This window comes from Leguminivora glycinivorella, chromosome 7, assembly GCF_023078275.1.
Source record: "Leguminivora glycinivorella isolate SPB_JAAS2020 chromosome 7, LegGlyc_1.1, whole genome shotgun sequence".
NCBI classification, from domain to species: Eukaryota; Metazoa; Arthropoda; class Insecta; order Lepidoptera; family Tortricidae; genus Leguminivora; species Leguminivora glycinivorella.
In genome coordinates this window covers 17,596,317-17,622,591 of record NC_062977.1, presented here as the reverse complement: position 1 = coordinate 17,622,591, position 26,275 = coordinate 17,596,317, and the positions used below count along the sequence as shown (strand labels likewise).

The 26,275-nt window shown below is 39.1% G+C and overlaps 1 protein-coding gene across 1 annotated transcript in view; it reads right to left on the bottom strand.

Annotated features, from left to right (window-relative positions):
• LOC125227950 (adenosine receptor A2b-like) overlaps window positions 1-25,830 on the bottom strand; it is a 202,728-nt gene extending 176,898 nt beyond the window's left edge. The window contains exon 1 of the mRNA XM_048132359.1: window positions 25,241-25,830. Coding sequence (XP_047988316.1) covers window positions 25,241-25,667 — 427 coding nt within the window. The 5' untranslated portion in view covers window positions 25,668-25,830. The remainder of the gene's footprint in view (window positions 1-25,240) is intronic.
• Window positions 25,831-26,275: the final 445 nt, after the last annotated feature.

Sequence of the window (26,275 nt, the reverse complement as noted above, 5' to 3'; positions counted from 1 at the left end):
AACGAATGTGTGACTGCGCCGACCGAGAGCGAGAGCTATTTAGCAGAGCAACAAAAAAAATCAAGTTTTCATATTAAACTTCGGTTACTTACAACCTTTCGGCCCGGAATGTTACTATCTGTGGACTATTCGTATCATTTTGACACTATTCGGTCCCATTCGTTCTGATCTTTCCGACCGCAGTGGTCGCTGGTCTGGCTGAACTAAAAGAGCGAACTAGTTCGTGGGAGCGATTGAACGAGATCGGAGCGCTCCGATCAACGAACGAAACGGCACAAGCCTACGGGTGGACCCTTTCACAAAAGCCAAAAATTAAACTGTAGCCTACCTTTACTCCTTAAAATGACGAACATATGTTCAGCGACCTTTAAAAATTACTTTTATTTTGATTTTTATCACCATTATATGCATCATATATTTGATGGCCCGTGGCTCGATATGTAGCTATCCAAATCACATTTATTGCTTCATTATTATTCATTATTATTTAATAAACAATTTAATAAATTAAATAATATAATGATTTACTATTTATTACTAAAGGATTAAGATGAAATGGCGGAAAAGTGTGAAAAAACAGGACGATGGCGATTTTTAGTATGTGATTTAGGCTGAATTTTTCGGAGTTAGTAATTAGTTTATGTTTAAACATTTTATCATAGAGGTTTCACAAATAATACCTTTTTAATAGTAGTCATTTTTTTTAATAAAACTTACCAATTACGATATATTAATATAAATAAGATTTGGCCTATTTAACTTCTAACACTGATTTAGTAAAAAAATCGATCTTAAATTTTTTTTTTATTATTTTTCCCAGAATCAGAAAACCATTGTCTATCACATATATTAATATCTCGTTAAAAGAAAATTCATGCATATAAGGGTTAATGCTAAAAGGTACTATGTTTGTGAACCCGACTGTACAAGCGTTAGCATAACATGAGCAGTCGTCCTGCATAAAAACTAGCCTCATGTGTCGCGAGCCTCGCATGGTAATAGCTTCTTATGGTATTAAAAAGCAAATACAGACGCAATATTTATTTTTTAATAAACGTACAATTTTATTAAAAGACTAGACTCTTTATTGCTGCTTTAAAAAGTCCACATCAAACTTTTATTGGCCTATTTTTTTGCACAGTTATGTTTATGTGTTTGTCTTATATACCAACCTAGAATTACCTACTATTTACTACCTATTTATAATCCACAATCAAGAAAGGAAAACTTTAATTAAGTGGGCATTCCTTGGAAGATTCTGCAAGAAATAACATTTTAAAGTAAGGAGATTCCAGAAGGGAGTCCTTGGCGGCCTAAGTTTGTTTACTTTTTCCCCGTACGATCGTAAAGTTAACAGTTGACTTGTATACAACTCTACTCAAAAGTTGAAACATTAATCATAAAGCTCATTAACCTGAAAGTTGGCGAAATGCTGGGCATTAACTCGTTAATCCGTTAATCGTTAATTAACGAAGTTAACATTTCGATTAACGGATTAACTTTTAAGTTAACTTTAAAAAATGTTAACGGACTCGTTAACTTTCGTTAAATTTATCCGAGTCCGTTAATCGTTAATCCAGCCGGGCAGCGCCAACTGCGCTGCTAAAAAAAACAAATAAAAACGTCCTGAACGCTACTATAAAAGCTCGAAGTACGGCAAATCCTAGGTTTTACCGATGTCGATTGGTAAAAGCCCGAAATATTACCTAAAAAAGTACGGATTGTTCACGTGGGTTCGCTTTTACAAACGTTGATTCGGTGAATCCTAAGTTTTACCATGGCGACTGTTATAGTGATAAGGCAGCAAATCCGAGCCCTATTTACGACCACATTCACTTCCCTAGCCTCTACCGCCCCAAGTGCCCCAACAGTCCTATTAACACCACCAGCATCACGCTTCCGCCTGCTGTGATCTTGCAGCTCTCCTGACATAGCTCTCGGCTAGGGAATGCAATCTCGTTCTCGCGAGATCTCTTTTGTACGAGATCTCGGTCATTTTTAGCGAGATTGATCTCGGCCGAAAAATCGACGAGATCTCGCGAGATCAACGAGATTGAACTAAAGCATAAAACGTTTTATTCGAAGCTCGCGAAATGACTAGACATGTTTCGTTCGCTAGTTGTAAGTGATTTATATGAACTACATCATTTAACTGAACTTGCCAACTCGTTAACTCAGTAGAGATCTAGAGATTCAACTCGCTTATTTCGCTCAATAATTTACCTATCTCAGTTCGGAATGACAAATGACAGATTCAGACCGTTTCGAAATAATTCGAAGGGTGTCAGCCAGGGCTATTTGCGTGATTCGCCATTATGATATTACACTTATGGCTGTGTGTATATAACCATCTATTTTACGAAATTTCGTGCACAGAGTTTTGTTGGATGTCGAGAGAGCAGAAGCCTACAACAACCTTACTACGACTGTCGTTAGTTAGAAAACCAATAACAATTTCTATTTAACACTCAAAAAATCAAATTATTCTATTTTTTTTACTTCTTTTTTAAATAGTCACACTACTATGTATTATTATATGTATTAAGACCGGTATGGCCTAGCCCAGCGGATAGTGACCCTGACTGCTACGCCGCGGTCTTGGATTCGAATCCCGGTAAGGGCATTTATTTGTGTGATGAACACAGATTTTTGTTCCTGTCGTGAATGTTCTCTATGTATCTAAGTACTTGTATATTATGTATGCCGTTGTCTGAGTACCCACAACACAAGCCTTCTTGAGCTTACCGAAGAATGTCCTGTAATATTTATTTAATAATATTTATACATATATGTATTTCTGTTTTTCTTTCTATTTTAGTTTCTTATTTAACTGTCGGGTTTAAGAAGCGTATTGTATTGGTAGTCTAATATTTTTATGTAATTTATTAGTAGTCAACTGGTCTGTTTAATGATGGTAGGGATAACCTTAACTTTAATAATGTAACATTTTTATCCTTTCATCAATAAAGGCATACGATGCGGAATTTTTAAGTAGTCTCTACTGTGTACTGTTCGCGGTTGCCATGGCAATGAATTCTAATTTGTCACGCTTCTACTCATTCGTGAAGTATTTTATTTTATTTTCTTACATGATAATCTATACTTCAAAGTTTAAAAAAAATGTGAGTTGTGAGGTACATAATTTATGTTAAACAATGTAAAATACATAAAAAAAATATGAAAAACTAGTCAAGATAAATATTTGTTTCATAATAGCAATCATACTTATTATTGTTATCCTTATTCATTGCTATATTGTGATTATTTACAAGAATAAACCCACAAACCGGCCAATCTCGCGAGATCTCGCCAATTTCGATTGGTTGGTTGGTTTGGTTTGCACGACAGATTGGTTTCATGAATTCACGAGATCTCGCCTGGGCCCCAATCTCGTCGAGATTGCATTCCCTACTCTCGGCAGTAGCTCAGGCGATCACAGCCTTCCACATGCAGCCTAGAGTTCAATAGGCTTGCTGTACTTCGGGCTTTTACAGTAATACTTATAAAATACATTATAATTGATTACAGATACAACTAAATACCTGCAGTAAAATTCAATTTTTTTTCACGTGTTAACGGATTATCGATTAACTTTAACTTACGTTAAATTTTTCGAAATGTATCGCTTTAACGATTAACGAAGTTAACTTTTTTAGTAACGGATTAGCTGTTATCGAAGTTAACTATTTGATTAACGGTGCCCAGCTATGGGTATTTGTTTTACAAGTGGCCAAATTTGTTTAACCGCACATCGCACATGCCAATATTGACACCGGAGCAAGAGAAAGACTATTACTCGTACAATATTCAGAATGTGGAATTTTTAACGCTGCGAGGGCTTTAAGACTTTTAAGGCACGTAGGTTAAACAAATTCTGCCACCGAGTGAAACACATCATTTTTTCACCACACACACACAAGGAAAATATCACTGTAAAACATCAAACTAAATCACATTCATTTTTGTCATTCGTTTTTGAAGAATTAAAAGAGCCTTTACCAGTTATTGTAGTGAAATGGAGATACTTTCAGTTCATCAGAGTATCCATACTAATATCATAAATAGGAAAGTGTGTGTGTCTGTTTGTGTTTCCGTCTTTCACGGCAAAATGGAGCGACGAATTGACATGATTTTTTTAGTGGAGATAGTTGAAGGGATGGAGAGTGACATAGGCCACTTTTTGTCTTTTTCTAAAGCGAGCGAAGCCGCGTGCAAAAGCTAGTTTTTTATAATTTTTATCTTATGACTTTGATTGATAGGATGTCATCAATCAAAAAACTGTTTAAAATTTAGTAATGCCCGTACAGCAACTTCAGAAATGCTGAAAATTCAAAACTTAAGTAAAAGAAAAATTGAAGCTGTTGTAACTACAACACTTAATCAGATACAACAAAGTTTTAATCTGGATGCGAACTAGTTACTCTTTTCTTGGCCGATTTTTTTACTTGTAATAAATAGGTAGATACCGCTCGATTTCGTGAATGGTAAAAATTCACAATTTAACGTACAACAAGATTCCCAATTTCTAGCGCACGCAAATTATAAGAAATAGGGTTTCAATTTTGTTGTCTATGCTTTTCTCAGACTATCAAGTGGCAAAATCATGTAGTCGAAATTAAAAATCGCCCCCCGGGTGACACTTTATGATCTAGACTTCAGATCGAACCAGTTATTACAATTAGAATAAGCCTCAATATATGTTTTCACATTGGTACAGGTCATCACTTTATAAACCACGATGTTGGCACACCAGCGTGCTGCCTAATCGCCATAGCCTACGGACGCCTGCAACTCCAAAGGTGTTACATGCATGATGACAACCCTTAAATAACAGCAAGATAAATAGATGTTACCTATGTGTTTCAAACTTTTTTCATAACCAGGTCCATGACTTTATTGCCGATGGTAAGGTCAACGATATCATCTAAGCATTTAAGTATTTATGTTAGTAAATACATAATAATATCGTCGAACTTAAAATCATGGTCCAGATTATGAAACAGGTTGCATAGAGCAACTACATGAACAACCTCAAATGACCCGACTCTTTGACCTGAATCGCTGACGTCACTGAGTTGATTTGACGCCCGACGCTTCATCAAATCGACACCCGGTGACGAGGGATCAAAGGACACTCAATCCAATTTGTATGATTTTCTATAACTCAAAAGAGACATAAAATGATTTGGTCGTAATTGAGTGGATCGGGTGTCTGAAGGTTTTCTTCATTAGGCAGAAAAAAAAAGTTCCGATGGAATGCAGGTCTGGCCTAGCGCGTAGTGACCCTGCCTGCTACGCGGCTGTCCCGGATTCAAATCCCGGTAAGGGCATTTATTTGTGTGATGAGCATAAAATCTCCTATATTATAAAAAATATACATATAATGTTCAGGAAAAAATGTACTAAGGGTTCCAATTTAAATTATTATTTCAGTACAGATGGTGTTTTTATACGCACTAGTGCGAGAAGTGGTTAATTATATGCCAGGTCGAAACTTCGGATGGCCATCCGTACTGAAAAACGTCGTACAATACACGTGCGAAAAGGAAATTCGTAACTCGTGTCGATTCGTTTCGTTCTTTCTTTTTTACGCACTTGTAGGTATCGTAATGTACTATTTCGTTGCGAATGGATGCAAATAGTATATGCACTCTAAACACACGGTTTCTGTGTTTCATATATGTATTTATCTTACAGTAAATAAATAAATATTATAGACATTCTTACACATATTGACGTCCCATCAATAAGCTCAAGAAGACTTGGGTTGTGAGTACTCAGACAACAGAGTATAACACCCATGACTCAAGAACAAATGTCAGTGCTCATCACACAAATTCTCTTAGCGGGATTTGAACACAGGACCATTGTCTTAGCAGGCAGTCACTACCAATTACAGATGTAGTGCGAAAGTCTTTTCCTTCGTATTGTTACGGAAACGTACGAACGTATGCTGTTTCAGTCAGTCAGTGACAGTACAAGAAGTACTGCCACTGCCTGAACTAGCATGGCAAATATTATACGAACTAGATCTGTAGGCCATTCAAACCCAGCAGCTTACGCCGTGGCTTGCGTGGGCGACGGTCGCGCGATGGTCGCGCGACGCGACGGCGATGCGACGCATACGAAATCAAACCTTATCGATATGGAAGTATGAGACGCAACGGCGACGGTCGCACGACCGTCGCCCACGCAAGACACGGCGTTAGCAGGCAGTTTGATAATTGATTACCAACTAAGCCAGACCGGTCATCAAATAATGTAATATTTGTCGTCGTCACCGAAGGACATATCCACCGAAAACTTGTGCAATAAAGCTGACGATATAACATGATTGTGAATGTTTGCAACTTTATCAATATTGCCGTTTAACGCCCACAATGGATCGGTTCTGGAATCGTTATACGAACCATAAACTAAATTCGATACCCATGAATCTAAAACGTAGGATCATAAATGTTGTTTTGAATAACGGATTATTACGTCAGTTCTGTGACACGATAGAGTAGAATAAGTTGTTTCTTTTGAAGTAATGCATCAACATATTACCACATAATAAATTCAGAAAGGAAACTTCTTACAAAACCGAAGTTTGACAGTGGATCAGTGACGAACTGTGTTGTCCTTTTCTAAAACATAGCATTATCCTTTTCGCCTATTCAGGGTTGTCAAACATCGAGTAATGATCTTAACTGTGGTAGCGCACGCAAAGGGATGTCAAATTGTGCCAACCTAATAATTGCTACGTAGCAATAAGGGCTGAACGGAGCCGGATTCGCCCGATCGGGAGAGTGTCCAACCGCTGATAAGAATTATAATAATTTCCCTTCAGACTCAAACAAGAGCTAGAACTCATCGTACATAAACTTTCAAAATCCTAGCTCGTCATTAAAATTATAAAGGTTACGATAATATACTCACGAACTTCGAAGGTTCCCTAGGAAACGTATCTCCGTAATGAATTCGGTTTGAAGTTAATTAGTCACAAAATGCTTGAGATAAGTAACATACTCTTAATTAGTTACCTAATAAGTTGCGTAAGTATATAGAATACAAAATATTAAAGTAACATTACATAAATTAATTTCTTTAACATGGCAAAAGCGAGCACGACGCGTACTATCAGCTGTAAAAGTGCATGGCGAATTTATCAATAAATTCATTCATAATTTCTCCATGTAATTTTGCAGCTGATAGTAAATGAAAACACAATCGTATCGTATTTCGAACTTCCGAGTAAATAATACCGCATCGAAATATCCGTGATATTTCGTACGCTGAAAGTACACTATCATATGTTTATCACAGACATATGATCATAGCTCTGTATGCCTCCCTTTTTCTCCAACGTGAAGAAAAAGGACGGCATGTTGCCTATGATCATAATATTTCTATGATAAACATGATAGTGGACTATCGGCCGTAGACTGCTACGCCGTAGCAAGTTAGTATACGATTTGCATGATCATGTTATATTTCGCACTGCAATACATAACATACTATGCAAGATCCTTGACCTAAGGCTTGATTGCAACACGTGTGTACCAAAGATTCCATGCTAGATTGAAACAGTAACCGAACTAACGGTTTAAACGTTAGATGGCAATATTTATTTATGTAAATCAAGGAAAGTATCATCTATTCTGAATAGCGTGATATTTTAGTCTTTAGCCGTATTTAGTTTTGAAAGTATGGCGTATGATTCCAATAATTTCAAGTTTTGCGTCACAAACTATCACTAGTTGAGTATAGGTGCTACGCGTTATGACTTAGCACTACTACGTGCAACCTCGTAGTGAAAGAGTAGTACACACATGAGAAACATATACCGTGAATGTTTTTGGTCCTCTGTACTATATTATAGCTACTTAACAAAAATCATATTTCTTCGCAATTTTTTTTAGTGTCAACTAAATTTTACATAACCAGACTGTCAAAACGGGAGTTTCAAAAATACGCGCAGGTGCACGCTCGGCGGTACAAAACATGGTCATTGAAATTAGGGACTTAAATTGTAAGTTAGGTACTTAACCCTTAAATGCATGACCTTGACAAAGATTTACTCAAATTTGAATTTTGACATGCTGTCAATAGAGTCAAAAATAGATGATGCATATATACATCACTATGCATTTAAGGGTTAAAATAAAAAGTTTCAAAGAGCTGAGTTTAAAAAACGTGATATTGGCTGGGCCTGATAATGTCACCAAAGATCACCATGGGGGAGGGGGGGGGTCTAAAATAAGCCTTAAACGTATGACGTGATTAATGGACGCTCCCTAAGGGGTTGAAAGACGATGGAATCGTGGCAGTGACATGTTGTAAGTAATCCATACTAATATTATAAATGGGAAAGTGTGTGTGTGTCTGTTTGTTTGTCCGTCTTTCACGGCAAAACAGAGCGAAGAATTGGCTTGATTTTTTAAGTGGATATAGTTGAAAGGATGGAGAGTGCCATAGGCTATTTTTTGTCTCTTTCTAACGCGAGCGAAGCCGCGGGCAAAAGCTAGTAAATACTATAAAAATAATTACTATAATATGGCCCACATGGAACCTCGCCCACACAACCTCAGTGGCGACTAGTTCGAAGGTAAACGCTAATCAAATTATAGCAAAGTAATTAGTACAAACACCAGGGAATGGTTGTACTAGATAAATTATCCCTTCGTTTGAGAAGCCCCCGAGAGAGCCACGCTTTATCGAGCTCGGGCCCTTAAATCTTAATGATATTACCCATAAACTCCAAATACATTCCGGATATTTTTAGAACCAATAAAAATACTCAGATATAAGAAAAATATGTCATATGTAAAATCTTACGATATTGAGCCTCTTTCGGGTTGATATCTTGGATTGTTATTAAAATATTTTCGCCAAGATACCTTCAAACATAACTTAGTCTTAAATGAAAATGTTACCTAAGAAATCAAACATATATTATTACTAGCTTTTTCCCGCGGCTTCGCTCGCGTTAGAAAGAGACAAAAAGTAGCCTATGTCACTCTCCATCCCTTCAACTATCTCCACTAAAAAAATACGTCAATTCGTCGCTCCGTTTTGCCGTGAAAGAAGGAGAAACAAACAGACACACACTTTCCCACTTATAATATTGGTATGGATAATTATGTACCACATAAGAAATTCGAGCAATATGTGATATTTCGATATTGATTTTATTTCGACCTATACTTTAATTTTAAATAGGTGCCTATTAACTTAGGTAAGGTTAATCTTAATTGACAATATAACTTAGTTATTCAACTTAGTCATAGAAAAACGAAAACCTAAGTATTTAGTGATAATTTTGTGAAAATCCAACCTTTCGAAACTTTAGTGTATAAGGCCTGATTTAGACGGCGTGCGAACTCTCATGCGATTTTAGTTACATTGCGGGCTGTTGAGAGTGTTGAGGTCACATACAATTTTGCACAGCCATCAAATACCGCAATGTAATAAAACTCGTATGCGAGTTCTCGTAAATATCGTCTAAATGGGCCCTAATTGTATATGTAGGTACTATACTGTATAGTTGTACCGCGTTTCTAAGTGTACACAAACTCATGTATTACAATTTACCTCACGTTGCGGGTGAAATAGGGCAAATTAAGAGTCTTTGGCGAGTTAACTGAGCCATAAAATGTTCTTTTTAGTTTTATTATATTAACTAGCTTTTGCCCGCAGCTTCGCTCGCGTTAAATTCGAAAATTGGGCAATGCTCCATTCAAACGTTCACCCCCCATTTTAGAGAAGTGGGGGGTTAGAAAGAGACAAAAAGTAGCCTATGTCACTCTCCGTCCCTTCAACTAGTTCGACGTAAAAAATCACGTCAATTCGTCGTTCCGTTTTGCCGTGAAAGACGGACAAACAAACAGACACACATTTTCCCATTTATAATATTATAAGTATGGATTCTATACTAGTACTACCTACTACGTGTATATAGTACAGCACAAATTTATTTTTATATTTTCGACAATGCAATCTTATATCGTACCAGGGGCGGCTCACTCCGCGATTCTATCGCCGCGCTACAAGTACATGTCGGCGGCCGCGAGTTCGCGGCCCATTCAGTGGCGACGATCTTCGCGCAGCGAAATAAAATTCAATGTCGGCTGCTCGCATGTGGTCCGTTTATTAATGTAGGTAAGAATTTAGAATGGCGGCATTTTGTGAACATCAAAAGAGTGAGCCTTCTGTTCTTGTACATACTATTATATATTCTGTGATAGTACCTATCTTTTTTAATGAAATAGGAGGCAAACAAGCAGACGATGATGGTAGGTGATTACCGCCGCTCATGGACACCAGGGTACGTAGCCGAATGGCATAAACGCTCACGAAACGAAAGGCTCGTAGATATCTATCTCTATCGCTCTTGCGTATTGGCGCGACAGAGCCAGACTACTTTTCGCGGCGTTTCGTTTTCGTTTCGCGTCGGAGAAATGGCATTCGGCTACGGGGCCTGAGCTACTGCCTAGGAATAGCCCTATTTTATACCGGACAGTTTCCAAAAATATCTTGCCCTAGGCTTGACCGAAGGCAAATATACTCGGTTGCTTATTATTACTTTGATAATATTCGTTACTTCCGATCATAAAGCCGCAAACTTTATGGCTATTTTATAACCCTATAAACGTAATCCTTATCCGTAATAATTACGACGCATTGTCACTCTATATTATGACATTTATTACACATTATAACTACTAGTTTATAATACAAGATACATTCTTTACAATACAGTCACCGGTAATAACGTCGCATAAAAAGAAGGCCGCAAAAGTATCTGACATAATCTTATTTCTAGAGCCAAAAGAACGAGTCAGATATTTACCCAGCCTTCTTTTTTGTGCGATGTTATTGCCGGTGACTGTACCATCTGTGAGTTTGACTTAAATTAACAAAAACGATAGTGAATTCTGGTGCTTACGCATAGTTTTCAATCGCTGCGAATTCACATCTGCTCTTAATACAGTTGAGCATCCATCAGTGCTGACAGGGAAGACTGGAAGCGATGAAATGTGTGAAACTTCTGAAATATAAACGTAGACCAGCATGCGTAGCCAAATGCACAAACGCTCACGATAACATCGCTTTCGTAGCTAGCTATCTCCATCGCTCTTCCGTACAGGGTACGTAGCCGAATGGCACAAACGCTCACGAAACGAAACGCTCGTAGATATATATCTCTATCGCTCTTGCGTATTGGCGCGACAGAGCCAGACTACCTTTCGCGGCGACCGCGGCGTTTCGTTTTCGTTTCGCGTCGCAGAAATGCCATTCGGCTACGGCACCAGAGCGCGAGTGCGTTTCGATCAGCGTCTGGCGTCACCGATTGCCATTCTGCTAGGCCGGCATTGTATCACAAATTGATAAACGTTTCTTCAAATGAAATGTTTGTTAGCATACCATTTGATTTATATTGTTTTATAAACGTTATGAAGAATTAATTTACAACTAATAATATAACAATAAATATAAATACACAACAAAAAAATAAAATTAATGCTAAAACTAAATATAAAAAATCTCACCTAGAGAACCGACCTCTGGAAGTGAACCCAGGATGCTGGCGGCGTTGCCCCTTTGCACCGCTAAACTTATTTTTTGGGCAAAGAAAGACCCTGCCCTGTAGTCCCCTGAGACACCTTTTAGTGTGACCGACACTTGTTTTATAAACTGTTTTATATGTATAGTTGCATGTCTGCCGAATGCCGGACGACTTGTGGGCCAAGATAAGAGCCCCACGAGCCAAACCGGGGATCCGGCAGACCACACCGGCGATGGCGGGATAACCTGGACTCATTTTTGATTGGCTGGCCAGAAATAGCACTAGACAGAGAAGATTGGAAAAAGAGGGGGGGAGGCCTTTGCCCAGCAGTGGGACACAGTAGGCTCTGAATAATATAGAGGTATTAATATAATATGTATAGTTTGACATTCCTTATACAGTATGTTGGAATCATAGATGCGTGCGAAGAAGTGCAACTGTGTGCAGAAAATGGAGCAAAAATACTTAAAGAATAGTATTAGACGGATGAAGGTAAACGAAGGATACGGAGTACATATAATATATCCTTTCTTGCGCCCTCGTGAATACAATCGCTTTTACATCCTTTTCAAGTATATTTTATTGTACACAAACATATAAAAAAAGCTGTGAAAGTATTTATGGCTAGAAAAATAAAGTAATGTAATATCAATTTGCCCTAATACCATCAACATTTAGGTAGAGTTTTCACACGTTTAGTGCGTTTTCGCATTATCCGATCCGATATCGGATATCGGACTCGATATCCCGTGAAACATTACACGGCGATCTTGGATTTTTGTGATTATTAAATGAAAACCATTGAAATCCTTCCGACATCCTGATAATCGGATCGGATAATGTGAAAACGGACTTGACCAGTGTTAGTCGACGTATTTTTTTTAGGCATGTTAATGCGACTAAAAATAATTTATATTTAAAGTTAATTATTTTAATGTAAAGTATCTATCAAAATATCTGCAACTCATAAATTAGTATATAGCGTAGTTATCATTTTACCCTCTACTCTCCGAATATTAGCAAGAGAATTTCGAGAGAGCGTAGGCTGGTTTAATCAAAGTCAGGGGATACCTAACAAGAGTTGAGTTAAAGATAATTATAGCAGATTGGTGGTTTTCACTTGTTCAAAGTTTCAACTAGGGATAACAGCTAAATGGTTACACGATAGCAAATCTGCCCGATTACAGGCGACAGTAATAAATATACCTAGATATTGTTCTGGCACGAACGTCAAGTTGTAAGTACTTGACAAAATAAAAACATCGACAATTTTCTATTTCACAATTTTCTATTTATTTTTAAACATGTGACATTAGTATAAAATATTAATGTTATATACACCCTAAATTCAAGCCTATATTCCCTAAACAGGGTAGGCAGAGCACATGAAACTACTCAAGATCCAGTGCCACGGCAAAAATTCATGACATAATTATAATAATTAATGACATATTAGAATGTAAGTTATCGATGAACTAATTATCGGAAGGAAGTCACTACTGTCACTTCGTTCGTGCTAGAAAAATATCTAGGTATAGTAATAAAGTTTCACTAGTTGGCAGTGTTTTTTTATGTGATGAGACTGATGAGTACAGATTTGTTCCTGAGTCATGGATGTTTTCTATGTATATAAATGTATGTAATCATTTATCTATATAAGTAACTATATCCTCGCCTAGCACCTAGCTAGCGCCTAGCACTATATATAATACAAGCTTTACTTAGTTTGGGGCTAGGTTGATCTGTGTAAGTTGTCCCCCCCCAATATTTTTTCTTGTCATGTCGAAATCGAAACTTCATAGGGTCACATGTACTAAGTATTAGGTACCGTAAAACGTCTTACGATACACGAGCAATGAGCAAATTCGTAACTCGTGTCGATCTTTCTCTTTTCCGTGCTTGTATTGTAATGTACTATTACAATTCAAGTTCGAAAAGTAGGAACATCCTAATATGTAAGTTCAAATTACACCAAAACGAGGCGCGAATACCTATTGCTAGTTAAGCTAGGAACATACTACGCGGACGTCCGTCGTAAAACGACCGCGACCGCGACCTATCAGTGTGCACGGAACAAAACATCCAGAGAGCCAGATTTCGATCGGACGTCCGTGCGCTCAAGGCCACGTCCGCGTCCGTCGACCGATAGTTTGCACGGTTATGTGTATTTCCATTGTCCAGATTCCCGTCCGCGGTCGATTTACGACGGACGTCCGCGTAGTGTGTTCCTAGCTTTATTAGGAAATACTGCTTAGCCAAAGAGTAAACCGGAAGGTTTAGTCCATTTACAATATAGGCACTTACCGACGTCGAAGCGGTCGAAGCCAAACCTTTCCTGTCTCCTGTCTCGTGGTTTTCACATAAAAAAAAACACATTTTTATCACTGAAATAAAATAACCACTCTCCCACTGAAATCATATTACGCGTACCGTACACATTTTTTTACACGATTATTTATGTAGACACAAGATGTAATAATTATTTTCCACTAATCGTTCCGAATATATTGTTCCGAAGTCTGACATTGACGTTGTAAGGATTTTTCTGTCATTGATTACATAGTAAATTGAATAGTCACCAAAACGGCCAGCAATCTTCATCATTGAGGTTTGTCTAGCATGCATCTAGCATGTCGAGATTGTCGAGAATATAACGCTCCTAGTGAGTATTATATTATTTGATATAACGTCTGATATAAATGCATATAACTATTATTGTACTAGCCTTTTCCCGCGGCTTCCCTCGTGAAAATTGCGGAATACTCCATACAAACGTCCACCCCCCATTTTAGGCAAGTGGGAGGTTAGATAGAGGCAAAAAGTAGCCGACGTCACTCTCCAATCCCTTCAACTATCTCCACATAAAAATCACGTCAATTCGTCACTCCGTTTTGCCGTGAAAAATGGACAAACAAACGGACACACACACTTCCCATTTATAATATTAGTATGGATAACACGGTATTTGTGGGAGACGTGGGAGTAACTATACTTTTATTAGAGTACCACAATATTATGAATATTACTTAGCTTATCTTTTACAAAACGTATACGATTTTAGAAAGTCCCAAATATTATTAACATATGATCGTTACAATGTAAAATTGTATGAGAAACATTTTCGGACTTATCCTAACATTACAGTCTGACTAAAAACATATTATCCTAATATTAAGTCTGACTAAAAGGAGTTGAAATTAAAAGATTGCAACATCGTAACGTCGTCGTGTCGTTTTCTCACACATATTGATTTGAAAGGGACGACACTACAATGTTGCACTTTTTAATGTCTACCCTTTTTAGCCAAACCAGCTTTTCTGTAGGCCTAGCACATGATTGCCGCGGGAGTATGTCGCCGCGATAGATCACACGTCTTCTTCTAACTGTATTAATGACATAAGGATGGGTAGTTATCTCGCGGCGACATACTCTCGATTGCCGAATCATGTGCTGACCCTGCTGCTTAACTTATTTGTCGCGATCTCGCAGTATATTTTATTTTTGCTACATGAACGTCATGTGGAAATTGCGCTGGTTTCGATTAGAAAACCACAAAGCATATGTACATGTAGGTAAACATACATTACATACACAAGTTCATTCGTAGTCATATCACTAGTAAATCTGGTATTGTTAATCTAATTCATGAACAGATTGTCGTACGTCAGTGACCAGCGTCGATTAATTTAATCAAATTGCTTGAGCGTTGGCAGCTTGGCACAAGGACGACACATCCTTAACTAATTACGTAGCCAAATGCACAAACGCTCACGATAATATCGTTATCTTAGCTAGCTATCTCTATCGCTGTTCGATATTGGCGCGACAAAGCCAAACTGCGTTTCGATCGGCGTTTATCGACAACGATTGTCATTTCGACTAGGCCGGCTGACCCGCGGTTCTATCTATTGTGATTTTATGTCCGTGATGAATGCATACATGATCAGATATGGGCAGTCAATGGGTATCAAATTGACACAACTATACAATAAAACTATACAAGAAACGCCTGGCTGACGGCTTGTCCGAGTCAAAATTTACCTAAAAAATTACATATCCAACGTTGCTGGGACGACACCATTTGTAAAATTACCTTCGATGAACTCCTTTCCAGTCCTGGCCCCGTAGCCGAATGGCATTTCTCCGACGCCAAACGAAAGCGATACGCCGCTGGCTCTGTCGCGCCAATACGCAAGCGCGATAGAGATAGATATCTACTAGCGCTTCGTTTCGTGAGCGTTTCGTGAGCGATTGTGTCCCGGCTCTGACGCCAAACGAAAACGAAACGTCGCGCCAATACGCAAGAGCGATAGGGATAGATATCTACCTAGCGTTTCGTTTCGTGAGCGTTTGTGCCATTCGGCTACGCACCCTGGTACCACTGCTACAACGCGGGCGCGGCTGTTAGCAGCCGCAGAAAAGGAATCCGGCCAGTGGCTGCACGCTTACCCCTCGCCTCCCAGTGGTACCTACCTAGAGCCCGATACCCTGCGCCTAATAGCCGTGAGCCTCAGGCTCGGAGTAAAGGTCTGCACCCCTCATAGGTGCCCCTGCGGCACAACCGTCGACGAGCTTGGACACCATGGCCTTTCTTGTCAACTGAGCGCCGGTCGCTTCTCCAGACACTCAGCCCTGAATGATATTATACGCCGGTCTCTTGCGCCAACGCGCCGGCCATCCTTGAACCAAACGGCGTTTCGAAGGACGATGGCAAGAGACCGGACGGTATGACCCTAGTTCCTTGGAAGATGGGACGGGTGCTAGTCTGGGACGCCACATGCGTCGATACACTAGCACCTTCCCATCTTCCAGGAACCTCAAACAGGGCTGGGGCAGCTGCAGAGGCGGCTGAAAATAAGAAGGTGGCAAAATATCGGGGTCTCGGACACCAATACCACTTTATGGCAGTTGGTGTCGAGACCCTAGGGCCATGGGGTCCAAGCGCAAATATACTTTTGAAAGAGCTGAGCGCAAAGCTCATTGAAACCACCGGTGACCAGAGAGCTGGCACTGGCAGCTTTCTCTCGCAACGCATAAGCATTGCTATTCAGCGAGGGAATGCTGCCAGCATCTTTGGCACAATGCCGCGGGCGCCCTTCTTAGATATATTTTAGTTTAGATTAGCTTTTAATTTAATTTTAAATTGTTTTATTATTGTTTTAGAGTTAGCTTGTTACGGGATATATATAGACCGTGATTACCTTTTTGATTTTTGTCGAGCTCCCGATATTTCGACGCAGTTGCAGTGGTAACGCTGAAAGTGAACGCAGCCGACGCGCGCGAAGGAGGGTAGATCGCGCGCTGTCTATACAACTTTAACATCCACCCGCCTTCGTCAGTTTTCCGTGATCATGATGCATGCAACTGCGTCGAAATATCGGGAGCTCGACAAAAATCAAAAAGGTAATCACGGTCTATATCCCGGTCAATATAAGTCTAGTTAGCTTGTTATTTATTTGTTATTTAAGTTTTAATAGTCCTTGAGTTGCGGGCGTCCATAGGTTACGGTGACCGCTTTCCATCAGGCGGGCCGTATACCTGTTTGCCACCGACGTGGTATAATACCTTATTAAATTGTTATCCACTAAAAAAAAAAAAAAAAACTTCTCGTACTTTTATTAGGATTGCAACCCAACATTATTTTTTATGGGAACTACTTCTATGTCCAAAACGAATAATAGGTAAGTAGTTATTTGTTTTACAAGGGGACTAAGTTGTTGTTTAACCGCACGACCGATATTGATATCCGAGCAAGCGAAAGATTATAATATTGAACCGCGAGCGTAGCGAGAGAATTTGTATGAAAAACTTTGCGCTCTTGTGGATAAAATGCAATTTTGCAATCTATTTTCGAATAGCAAAGAGAGCTTTTACCAGTTGATGTGGTGAAAATAATATGAATATTATTTACTTAGGTGTGACTCAACCGAGACTATTAAAATCCAACATGTGTGACAAGAAGTTCTAAGAGGAATTTTCATCACAAATACGAGGAAAAACTCAAAACCAAAAACGGTTAAAGCATCGATAAAGTGAAACCACACTAAGTTAATATACCAAATCAATCCATGTTATGCTTAATCATACCAAAGTTCTATCAAATTCGTTTAAAATAATACATTCACATTTATTTTCGAAATCGCTGCAGAGTTAGCTTGGTCTGAATTCTGAATCTACACGTGTTCCTTGTTTACATAAAGGTACCTATGCGTCCCTTTTTGTATGCTATTGTAACACATCCTCATGCAGTATCCAAAAGATTATTTTTGATTTCCAAGTCATGAGTCATGACCGGCTATGGGCTATGGCATACATTTAAATATTTTCAACATTTGATTTAACAAATAGGTCACTTTTGTTACAAATCACTTGCTGAATGATAAAGTAAATGTTTGTGAATTAGACAGTATTGTTTTCTAATGATTATTCGTAAGGTAGGCATTCTTTAGTGGGTTTTAAAAACTTAAAAAGAGCTCGAGTAGCAGTAAAAATGAGAGATTTGGAACATTTTGCCTTACAATTGATTCCAATGCACCAAATATGGTTTATGCACATATTTATGAAGTCAGCTAAATATTTAAATATGGGAATCCAAAAGTGGATGTGTTTTTACAGGCCAAAAAACAGAATCATTTCTGAGAACGTGAACGAACTTTATTTAGAACTTATGTCATCGGCCTAGCTCTATTTTGTATTAGGTAAACTTCTTTAAGCGTTAAGTATTAGAGGTAGTTTTTTTTCATCGGAAATAAATATATATCTAAACACAAATCATCATCCTCCTTGCGTTATCCCGACGTTCGCCGCGGCTCATGGGAGCCTAAGGGTTCGCTTTTGACAACTAATCCCGAGATTTGACGTAGGCACTAGTTTTACGAAAGCGACTGCCATCTGACCTTCCAACCCGAATTAAAGGAAAAAATGGAAAAATTTACTTCCGGCGGGACTTGAACCTGCATCATTTGCAATCCGTGCAAGGCTTATAGGAGTTCGTCCGGTTTCCTCACGATGTTTTCCTTCACCGAAAAGCGACTAGCAAACATCAAATGACATTTCGCACATATAACCCAGATAACCCTATGCAAAAAGTCTTACCCCCGGATTTTTCGGGATATTTTGGTATATTGTCACTTACCCACTAGAAAAATCCAAAAAAAAGAATCGGTGTTATAACACCTGGTAGGGTTAAGTGGGATAAGTTCCGAAAAACTCATGGGTTCGAACCCGCCACCTCCGAATTGAAAGTCGCACGTCGCACGCTCTTACAGGCTCTACCATACCACAGTATTACTCTTTATTATTATACCTATTTTCGGCACGAACGTCAAGTTGTAAGTGCTTGACAAAATAAAAATCCTTTTTATCGATAAAATAGCCTTACATAAGGTTAATAATTACCCCTAATAATAACCTCTAAAATCTTGAATAATAATGTAAGAACTTATGTAAACTATTAAGATATGGTTCGTTTTATTATTATTTGTTGGAACTTACGTAAGGTTATAAGTTTATTAACTATGAAGTTCGTATGTGTACCACTATAAACTCTACTGGTTGAATAGAATCGTTTTCTAGACAATGTCACATTATGTAAACATGTCAGTTTGGTTCAGTTCGTTTGCCTGTGCGGTCGGCCGGCCGCACAAATATACATTGGAAAACTATCTAGTATTTTATTTACTGTGTCCACGGATATTTCCAAGTTGGTAGCAGATCATGCAGTAAATTTGCTACGATAGTAATAATTTTCCGAAGTGTTCGCGTGAAATTTCATCAAATTATTTTCAAAATTTTCGCAACAAAAACAAAAGATGGCATCTGCCAGTCAGAATGGTTTCATCGAAAAACTGTCTGGAATACAGAATTATTCATCTTGGAAGTTTATGATGCGGATGGTGCTTATCCACGATGATCTTTGGGAATGTATAAGCACGCCTGAAAATAAAAATGAAGACGCGAAGAAGCAGGAGAAGGCGCTCGCTAAAATCGCCTTAAACGTACAGCCTTGTGTGTTTCCACAAATTAGAAATGCCAAGACTGCTCGCGTCGCGAAGCGTGGAGCAACCTGCAAAAGGCATACGAGGACCGAGGCTTGTCACGACGGCTCGGACTGCTACGCACATTGTTCGCCATCAAACTGAGCGAATGTGGTAGCATGGAGGTTTACGTCAACAAGGTCATGGATATATCGCAACAGCTGAGCGACATCGGGAAGGCATTGGAAGATGACTTCGTGGCCGTGATTTTACTCAGTGGCTTGACAAGCGATTACGACCCGTTGATAATGGCTCTAGAAAATTCGAACACGTCACTGTCAAGTGAAAATGTCAAAGCTAAATTGCTTCTAGAAAATTCAAGACGCAATGAGAAAAGTGAAGATGATACGGCTTTTGCAACTCGGAAAGCACGCAACCCAATTAAATGCTTCAGATGCAAAAAGAGTGGACACACCAAGAAGGATTGTCCAGAAAACTCTGACGGCAAGAAGAGTGGCATGAAAAGCCAGACGATGCTTACTGCATTGGCCGCAGGAGCCAACCGTGACGTTTGGTACGTCGACAGTGGTGCGGCACAGCATTTCTGCAACGATCGCAGCTTTTTATCAGATTTTACTACTGATAAACCAAAGAAGGTATACATCGCGAATGGTGAAGCCTTATTGACAGCTGGGAAAGGAACTGCTCAAGCTTTGTTAAAGGACAATAGTGTGAGATCTATAAGTAATGTGTATTTAGTACCAAAATTGTCTGCAAATTTATTATCTGTTAGTGCTATGGATAGGAAAGGTTACGAAATTGTGTTTCGTTCCGGCGTATGTAAAGTTTACGACAAAGGGCAGGTTTTAGCTACAGCTACTCTAAGAGATGGTATTTATCAACTCGATGCCATCGAAACTCTTTCTGCTTTGTGTAGCGAGCCATCTTCGCAGGCTATGTCTTTGTCTTTGGGTACAGGTGACAGCGTAGCGGTGCCGGCTGCTGCCGTGAGCGTGAAGCAAGCGCCGCAGTTCCCTGCTACTGAAAGCCAGTCAACACAACAAGCTTGGCATCGACGTCTATCTCATCTGAACGCCCGCAGTATGGAGTTACTGAGAAAAGGTATGGTTACTGGTATTTCTTATGACAACAATAATTTTAAGTCGTGTGTTTCCTGTATTTTAGAAACAGACTGCCATTCGGCTAAATCTGAGACCAGGGCTAAGGAAATCCTTGGGTTAGTTCATAGTGACGTCATGGGACCACTACCGTGTCCGTCCATAGGTGGGAAAAGATATTTTCTGTTGTTCATTGATGACTTGTCAAGAAAAACATTTGTTTATTTTCTTAGGCGGAAGGATGAGGTTTTTGAGATGTTTAAAGAATTCAAAGCTCTCGTGGAAAACCAAACCAATAAGAAAATAAAAGTTCTTCGTAGTGACAATGGTGGTGAATATGTCAATTCTAAATTTCAGAAGTTCCTGAAGGCGCATGGAATTCGACATCAGACCACGGTTCCAAGGTCATCAGCTCAGAACGGAGTCGCGGAGCGCGCGATAAGAAGCGTTACGGACTGGGCAGAAGCGGTTAACACCGCCGTCTACCTTAAGAATCGCTCTCCGACTAAGGCTGTGATGGGCAGTACACCAGAAGAAAAGTGGACAGGTAAAAAGGAGAATCTTAGCTACCTGCGCATTTTTGGCTGTCAAGCGTATGCCCTTCAGCACAAACGGGACAAACTGGATCCCAAAAGTAAGAAGTATATTTTTGCCGGATACTGTGATGACACCAAAGGTTACAGATTGATAGATCCGGAGAACCCGAAGACTGTCATAAAAGCTAGAAACGTGATTTTTCTAGAACATGCTTTTTGGAATGACACTTCATCAGATGCGTATGACAGTTCACGTTACACTCAAAACAGTTTGACGAACAATGTAACTGTCACTGATAATACTCAGGTGCAACCCGCTTTACCCATTTTACCCCAAGAGCCCGCAGAAATATCTGATGAAAACGCTCAAGATAACAGCGTCATTACAACAGATGATTCCGAGAACAGCAGTGAGACCCCAGATGACCCTGCGGATGAGACATATGTCCCAGAGATTCAACACTGGAAGACTTTGAAAACTCTACGGATGGAACGAGTGAGTTTGAGTCTGCTAATATAGCAAAACTGCATGCAGTGACAACGGGGACCCTCAAACAGTTCGCGAGGCGCTGAGTGGCCCGGATGCGAGTAAGTGGAAAGCCGCGATGGCGGAAGAGTATAAATCCTTCATCGATAACAAGTGTTGGACTCTGACTGACCGCGATGCGAAGCAACGGCCTGTCAAATGCAAGTGGATCTTTAAAAGAAAGCTTGGCCTCGATGGGGAAATACTGAGATACAAAGCGCGCCTTGTTGCAAAAGGTTATACCCAGAAATACGGTATTGATTACGAGGAAACGTTTTCTCCTGTAGTAAGATATTCCACTATACGTACGTTACTAGCTTTAGCAACGGAACATAACATGAATATCGAGCATCTTGATGTAAAAACGGCGTTTTTGAATGGAGATTTAAAATAAACCGTTTTTATGGAGCAGCCAGAAGGTTATAAGATTAAGGGCCAAGAAGATAAAGTTTACAAGTTGAATAAGGCCATATACGGACTGAAGCAAGCTTCGAAGTCTTGGTATGAGAAAATAAATGGCGTTTTGACAAACAAAATGAAGTTTAAACGTTTATCTTCCGAACCTTGTGTTTATGTCAAGTCGAGCGGGAAATCCATTATTATAATATATGTTATTTTCTTCAGCTGATTGCCGAGATACGGCTGGAATCAAAGAAGAATTAAAGAAGGCCTTTGAAATCAAAGATCATCACATTCTTGGAATGAGGCTTTGCAGACAGAATGACGAGATTACTCTAGACCAGTCAAGCTATATTAAAAAGGTACTAGAACGATTTCATATGTCGGACTGCAAACCTGCGCGAACACCTATGGAAACAGGTCTGACGCTCGTGAAATCTACAAAGAAAGATTGTAAACACGACTACAGAGGCCTGATAGGATGTCTAATGTACATAGCGGTATGTACGCGACCAAATATTGCGCATGCTGTCAGCTCACTCAGCCAGTTTAACGACGCGTACGACGAGAACCACTGGAAAGCGGCGAAACGCGTTCTTCGCTATCTGAAAGGTACGCTTAATCATTGTTTAACTTTTCAGAAGTCAGGTTTAGACATCGTCGCATATGCTGATGCTGATTTTGCGTCAAATGAGGTCGATCGCCGATCTTATACCGGTTTTGTGTTCAAAATCGGAAATTCTACGATCTCATGGGAGAGTAAAAGACAAAAGACAGTCGCTCTTTCAAGCACGGAAAGTGAGTACATGTGTCTGTCAGATGCTTGTAAAGAGGCTCTCTTTCTACGCAAGTTTCTGTTCGAAATTTACGGGGTACAGTATAGGATTACTTTGTTTAATGACAATCAGTCTGCACTGAAATTGTATGCTAATTCTATGTACCACGCCAGAACGAAGCACATCGATGTACGGCATCACTTCATCAGGGAAATCGTTGAGGAAGGTACTTACTGTCGTTTTGAAATACCTATCAACTGATGAAATGGTGGCCGATGTTTTAACGAAACCATTGGCAAAAGAAAAACATGATATGTTTGTTAGTCATTTATTTGTATCATTAAATAAGTGACTTGGCTCTAAGCAATACATTATATACTTGTGAAGGTATAGTTTGATTTGGATCCGTTTCATGTATGTTTTGACTATTTGTAGTTTTATATGTTACGGATTTATCGATACCTTTTCTATGCCTATTTTTGTGTTGTAGGTAATGTTTTGTTTTTAGACAGCGGATGTGTCTAATATCTTTGCTTAAACTATTATGTGTTTAATGTATGTGATGTACATGAGTTTATATTGGTTCAAGGGCCAATGTTGGAACTTACGTAAGGTTATATTTTTACGTAAGGTTATTATAGTTTATTAACTATGAAGTTCGTATGTGTACCACTATAAACTCTACTGGTTGAATAGAATCGTTTTCTAGACAATGTCACATTATGTAAACATGTCAGTTTGGTTCAGTTCGTTTGCCTGTGCGGTCGGCCGGCCGCACAAATATACATTGGAAAACTATCTAGTATTTTATTTACTGTGTTCACGGATATTTCCAAGTTTATTGTCCATTTATTTTCAAACATGTGACAGTTGTATAAAAAATTAATGTTATATACACCTAAATTCAAGCCTATATTCCCTAAACGGGGTAGGAAGAGCACATGAAACTATTCTCAAGATCCATCAGTTCCACGGCAATAATTAATGACATTATTATAATAATTAATGACATATAGGCTACTTGACCCTTTTTCAAAGTATGTCTTATATTATTAATTACTGTCTAATTAAACGAAAAAAAATAGTACCATATTTTATTACGACTTAAAAACCCGCAAAAAAATTATTTAAAGTTTACTTTTACGTGATCAGGCAAAAACAACATCAGCCATATTAATATATAGAATATCTATGACATGACGTCAGTATATTTAGAAAAAATATTTCACATTGTGACACCCGTCAACGACTATGAATTTTAATACAATAGAGGTTGCTTCTATGGAGATCAGATTACTACCTCTAATTTCCATAGTTGATCTGAATTATGTGACGTCACTCCATTGGCCAACACCGTTTTCGGAGTCCATAATTAAAAAAACATACACACATCTTTAATTAAAAATACGCAGTCATCACGCACTTTTAATTCCCGCAAGCTATAAATATTGATTTCTTAAGTCAAATACTACAGAAAACAATAACTTGATGTGCTAAATTCGATACGAGTCTAGTAGCCTATTATAATGTAAGTTATCGATGAAATAATATCGCAAGGAAGTCACTAGTGTCACTTCGTTCGTGCTAAAAAATATCTAGGTATATTTATTATACTGTGGGTCTACCATAATTTTTTGACTTTTAAGAATGCGTTACCTACTGGATAGCGTAAACGATGTCGTTTACCAGCGAGGAAAATGACATTCATTTACAAAAAAAAAACATCCATGAAGTCGCAATCCTCTTAGTGCGTTTTCACATTATCCGATCCGATATCGGATGTCGGAAGGATTTCAATAGAATTATCCGATCCAATATCGGATGTCGGAAGGATTTCAATAGAAAAAATCCAAGATGGCGCCTGTAATGTATGGGATATCGGTCCGACATCCGATATCGGATCGGATAATGTGAAAACGCACTTAGCCGGCTCCTATTAGCGGCCAGCGGCGACGCAGGTGTTACGGATGTACATAATAATATTGTATTAAATTGGTACCGCGAGTTAAGAGAATACAAATTGAACTTGTCAAATTGTTGATTACCATACAAATAATTAATGCGATATATACCTAAAACAGACGAGACTTGTAACTTATAATATTTCCAGTTCTTCGACCTACGCTTCAGTATTAATGTAACCCAATATTCTATACCCAACAATCGCAGGATCACGATTTTCAATAATACATAATACGCAACTTAGGCACCTAACTAGATACATATTCATACTATTCTTTAATAAGACGTCACTAACAATAGCGAAACAACTGACGCACGAATCGGTAACCGATAACACGTCACACAATGCTTGAAATATACTTAATTTCGAACATAAAGATAAGTTCAAGTACTCACTTATAGCCGTTTTGGTGCGCACATTCCGCGAGTAGCACATCGGGTGCAGGATGGCCCAGTACCGGTCCACTGATACAGCTACCAGGCAGAAGATGCTGATGGTACAAAGCATCACCAGTAGCGACACGGTAAACAGACAGGCATGGAGGTTCCGCGGAAGCCCAACAGAAGCTAGGATCGCGAAAGGGATCCCCAAGAGCCCAACCAACAGATCCGCCACAGCCAAAGACACTATATAATAGTTCGTGCGACGTCTCAACCGCCTGTCCCTTCTAAACACATGTATCACCATAGCATTCCCGATGATCGCCACTAAAGCCACCAGGATCTCCAAAGTCGTGTAAGCCGCGTATAGCTCCGGGGTAGGAGACCGGTGCCCCGGCGCCGCGGTTATCGCCTCAGGAAACTCTGTCACCGGGTCTTCCATACCGTCGTCAGTTTAACCCATTTTGCAAAACAAACTTTACAAATAAATAAAAACTACACTGAACTGTACTAAAGTTTCGCACGATAGTGGAATGTAGTCGTATGTTTTATCGTAAACTTTCGCCGTGTTATCGCGGTGTCACGGCGGTGTTAGCGCGACGCGTGTCCCGGCCGCGAGTGTTCCCGCCACTGCGGCTAGCGCCAACACGCGCCGACGGGACGCACGCCCGAGATCACTTGTTGCCATTGCTACCGCGGATGTTGGTTACGTATCAGGGAAATGTATGCTAGAAAAACAAAAATATTGTGTAATAGAAATAGGACAATTTAGGAATAGGTTGTAGCTACACTGGTCTAATTCCTCCGAGTCACAAGAGTGAAAATGCATAACATTTCCTATACACACCTAACACTAACCTAACGTCTCAAATTAGTCGTATCAAATTATAATAAAATAAAAAAGTTTAAAAATCTCTAAAATGTTTTTGACAAATTACTGAGGTAGGTACAGTTTACATCAAATTATTGAGGTAGGTACAATTTAAAACAAATTATTGAGGTAATTAGGTACAGTGTCTTTCAAAGACCTGATACCACCATTTGGGAAAC